Raw genomic sequence first — 4,195 nt, 5'->3', positions numbered from 1 at the left:
CATCTTTATAATGTGATGCCTAATTGTAGCAGCAAATTATTAAAATTACTTGTCAATTTAATTCGCAATTACTAAAGTAGAGTTTAATTGCATTTATAGCCTGGAAAAACAATTCGGCGCGCAGTTTAAAAGACTACAATATATATAATTGCATATATATAATATATATGCAAGTACATATATATTATACGGTATATATAGTAATTCAAGATTGAATTATTTAAGCAATGAAGATCCAGCTTCGACCGTTATAAACATTTTAATTTCTAGTATTGATTGTGTTCTTACATATGCGATCTAAAATAAAGATTCTTAATATTGATGCAATTGACGCCGCTGAACGCGATCATTGGCTGCCTTCAGTAGAGAAAGCAGCTTTGCAACTGTTGTAAAATTCTTTCTGTTGCAAAGTTGCTTTCTCTGCTGAACGCAGCCATTGGTTGCGTTCAGCGGACTCAACAGTTGAGTGAGCGCTCACTGCTATTAATATTCTTCCAAATCTAAAATGCTGATTGGATGATCTAAAAGAATACACAATAACAGCGAACACTCACTCAACTGTTGAATCCACTGATAGCGAACAACTAATAGCGAACAACACTGAAATACATGTCATGGCATGTTCATGGAATCGTACGTCTTCCAAGATTAATTTTGAGAGCAAAGCAAAGAAAAAGTCATGCTCGCTGCAATTTTTGGAAATGGGTGCCCATGTATTAATATGGAAAGGAATCATAAAAACATGGATATTACTTTACGAGATTTGGTACACGAAAAAGGGATGTCCACTCTCAGGTTTCTCTCTGTTAATATTTACGAAAATTTGCCCAGCACCGTCGGTCTTTAATAGTATCTCGTTGGTGCTAAAAGTTATTTTTTTTTTATCAAGCACGATTTAGTTTAATGTCATTTTGATGTTATTGTTGAACGATATAATTTCAGCGTTGACGCTTCCCGGTAAAAAATTTATCATACATGAATATATACAATATATATCATACATGAATCTAAATATGTATAAATTTTCTATCCCCACCACCGCCATCGGTGGTTCCTTCTATGTCGATGGGGCATTCACGTAATGCAATTTGCCACTTTCTTCCTTTGAGGCTCTCTAACCACCACGCTTCCACAGGAAGCGACTTTCACCTCACCTCCCTCCCTGCTTCAGGAGCGCACGACTTTCATCCCCCCACCATATACGTAATATAAATCAGTTATGGAATATTATATTATATGTAAAAATATATAGAAACTACAGCGAAAAAGATATGCCTTTTTCGCTTACTATGCAACAAAGGGTTATGGTCGCAGCACAGACTCTTTCGCATCAGAATCTATCCGTTTTACCTAATTCACGAAAAAGAAATATTTTGATTGGATGATTCCTTTATGCACTATGCATTATACGTTATACAAGAGTCTGTGCTGCGGCCATTAATCTTATTATTTTTAAATTATACGATTGCCAAGTATACAATTTTATTTTTATTATAACGAAATTAAAGTGTTGATTACATAGATCTTTTACAGCTTGTTCTTTCTCTTGCAATAGGGATATTCCGATCTAACGGATACACAGTAGTCTCCTACTGTAGAATAGTTATTGTTGAATAAGTTGCTATCCACCACAATTTTTTTAGTAATATCGGAAGAACAGCCAGGCATGACACTGCAAGAGTACGCAATCATGATAAATAATTGGTCTGTTTGACTTACTTACACTTTTTTATACTTTTTATACTTAAAATGAGATAAATATATATTTGGCACTGAAAAGAGAAAAAGCGAAGATGGTAAGTGTAAAAAGTGTAAGCAAGTCGAACCGAACTAATATTACAGTCGGAAAATAACCGTTCAAAGTGCCAAGCAGAACAACAAGTTATTAGGATATCAAAATGATTCCAAAATGATTATTAAAAATCATTTTTCAATCATTGCCGATTCGTTTTGATGTCATTTTAATATCGTGGTTTGTTATTCCGCTTGAGTATAAATAAAAAATTCTAAGGAAATACTTTTTTATTTATTATACGTACTTAAGAAACGGGAATATTCTAGATCTGAAAAAAGTAGAAATAAATAACGTGATGACAACGTAGTTTTTATCTTATAAATTGTCCAGAAAAATTTACAAAATGATTAATTTAAATTTAAACATGCCGTTAGTTGAAAAAAACTTACGATATAGGAACACCAACATATACACAATTATCTAACAGCGTATGAGTCAGATATTCAACAGCTATATTATGCGAGCAGTTAAATTGAAAGAATGGGCCTAAAACAAAAATTTTTATTTTATATTATATAATTTATTTTCTACTTATTTGCTACTGCTATATTATACTGACATATTTTCCGAATATTTAATTAAATATAGTAATTAATTACTCACATGCTGGTTGTAAAATGCCATTATTGAACCATAAATTGAGATGAGCTATAGATTTTTGTATCCCAAGAAATGATGAGTGAAGAGCTACTACACGTTCGGCGTCTGTTTTGCAAAGTCTATTTTCGCAATCGTTAAATAAGAATGAGGGACCCGCGGGATCAGTTCCGATGAGTAATGGAATCTTATCGTAATTTGATTTTTGAAGATTCTTCGCAGCGAAACCACTTATATGCGCGCCAAGACTGTGGCCTATGAGCGTGATCTTCTTCAATGAAACATTGCACACGTCCATCACCGATTTGACGTAGCTGAAAGAAAAGTTTTTTACAAATATATATAAACTAAAGACATCGTATCTTATTCGGTTTAACGTCGTCATTTGATTTTTTTTTTATTATTTTTAATATAACATATACAAAGTAATGTACAACATTAAATTTTAATAATCGTTATATCTATTTTACATTATATACTAATTATAGATATTACTTAATTATTATCTAGTATTATATTATTATTTGGAAAATCATTTGAAACTGGAATTAGAATTATTTGAATTTGGATTTATATTTATTATATTTATTATACATATATGTATATCTGTATTATTAAAGTACTGTAAAGTAGCCATACCTTGCCAAGTAGTCACCAACTTCGCGAGTGTTACGTACTGCGAAAGGATACCCTAACAGATTTATGATGACAGGGTCATTATAGCATGCTGCATTAGACCAATCTAACACAAATATCGTACAGTCTTTCTATAGAAAAAGGTAATATTCTGTTAAATTATTTTACTGTAAGCATTACAATATTTTTTTATTACTTATGTAATATACAAAATTTTAAAAATACAGAGAGCAATCTTACATTTTTATTTCTATTTTTATGTATAAATATATTTACCTTTAACAATAAAAAGGTAAGCTTATCAAAATTAGGCCAGTACGAATGTGCAAGAAAACCATGGGTTATAAAGAAGACTGATTTTGATGGGTCGAAAAAATCGCAGGATTTGTTTGCTTCGATAAATTTACCCTGAGGAATGTTACTGAAAGAAATACGAACGTAAATGACGTGAGAAATAAATAAATTAACATTAGATACTAACGTGTATATTTTACCTGGTAAACAAAACCATTGATACCGATGTAACGCCGAAGACACAGGATTTTGTTAAATTTTTAAAAATATTTATATTATTGAAAACGTTTAAATCACTCGCGGCATATAAACACATGTATTGCGTAAGGGAAATTAGAATTATTGTAGTAGTAACGATCTGCATTCTTTGAGAAAGAAGATATTAACAGTCTAACGGACTACTGAAGATATTAATGGATAATGAGAAAAGTTCAAAAAATGTCATGATGTATTAAGCAATAACGTTGATAAACATGTTTTAAAATATTGACATTACAGCATTATTGACAATTGTAAGTTATTTGCTGAGTTTGTCCTAAGTGCGATTGCTCATGACCTAATAAACAATAACGCGATCAAAATGAGAAACCGAGTTGTGAAACTCGTAAGAGAGAATAACCGAATAAAAAGAAAATTATGAAATAAAACTAAGTTAAGGAGACCTAATTGCACGATCGATACAGAGAATCCGATCGCGGATACCCAATTATAATTTGACGAACGTTGACACTGATTAGAAGTTCACGCGGCAAAGATGCGAGATAAATATTGAAAAGCGCGAGCAAGCGAGGCAATCATTGTATAATTCATGCGACGTATTACTCTGTCCTTTCGAGATTCAAGAATAGTAAAAAGTGTAATTGAAGTTTAAGT

At 31.7% G+C, this 4,195-nt stretch overlaps 1 protein-coding gene across 1 annotated transcript; it reads right to left on the bottom strand.

The window, feature by feature from the left end:
• Nucleotides 1-1,527: 1,527 nt before the first annotated feature.
• On the bottom strand, nucleotides 1,528-3,686 carry LOC108747565 (phospholipase A1-like). Its single transcript, XM_018485122.1, has 7 exons — nucleotides 3,523-3,686; nucleotides 3,305-3,449; nucleotides 3,032-3,159; nucleotides 2,399-2,706; nucleotides 2,185-2,281; nucleotides 2,040-2,063; nucleotides 1,528-1,672 (listed from the first exon to the last, which is right to left on the bottom strand). The coding sequence occupies exons 1-7, from the start codon at nucleotides 3,684-3,686 to the stop codon at nucleotides 1,528-1,530; spliced, it is 1,011 nt and encodes a 336-aa protein (XP_018340624.1).
• Between the last annotated feature and the right edge of the window lie 509 nt (nucleotides 3,687-4,195).

The sequence above is a fragment of the Trachymyrmex septentrionalis genome, unplaced genomic scaffold (genome assembly GCF_001594115.1).
Source record: "Trachymyrmex septentrionalis isolate Tsep2-gDNA-1 unplaced genomic scaffold, Tsep1.0 scaffold20, whole genome shotgun sequence".
NCBI classification, from domain to species: domain Eukaryota; kingdom Metazoa; phylum Arthropoda; class Insecta; order Hymenoptera; family Formicidae; genus Trachymyrmex; species Trachymyrmex septentrionalis.
The sequence above is the reverse complement of the archived record's forward strand: the minus strand, read 5'-3'. Positions and strand labels throughout refer to the sequence as shown.

Bases quoted from the DNA above. Each gene is read 5' to 3' on its own strand.
- LOC108747565 (XM_018485122.1), bottom strand. From the start codon at position 3,686: ATGCAGATCGTTACTACTACAATAATTCTAATTTCCCTTACGCAATAC. The intron at 2,064-2,184 runs GTAAGTTTTTTT...TACTTTTTTCAG, and splicing joins TATGTTGGTGTTCCTATATC to ATCTAGAATATTCCCGTTTC. The intron at 1,673-2,039 runs GTACGTATAATA...GTACTCTTGCAG, and splicing joins AGAATATTCCCGTTTCTTAA to TGTCATGCCTGGCTGTTCTT.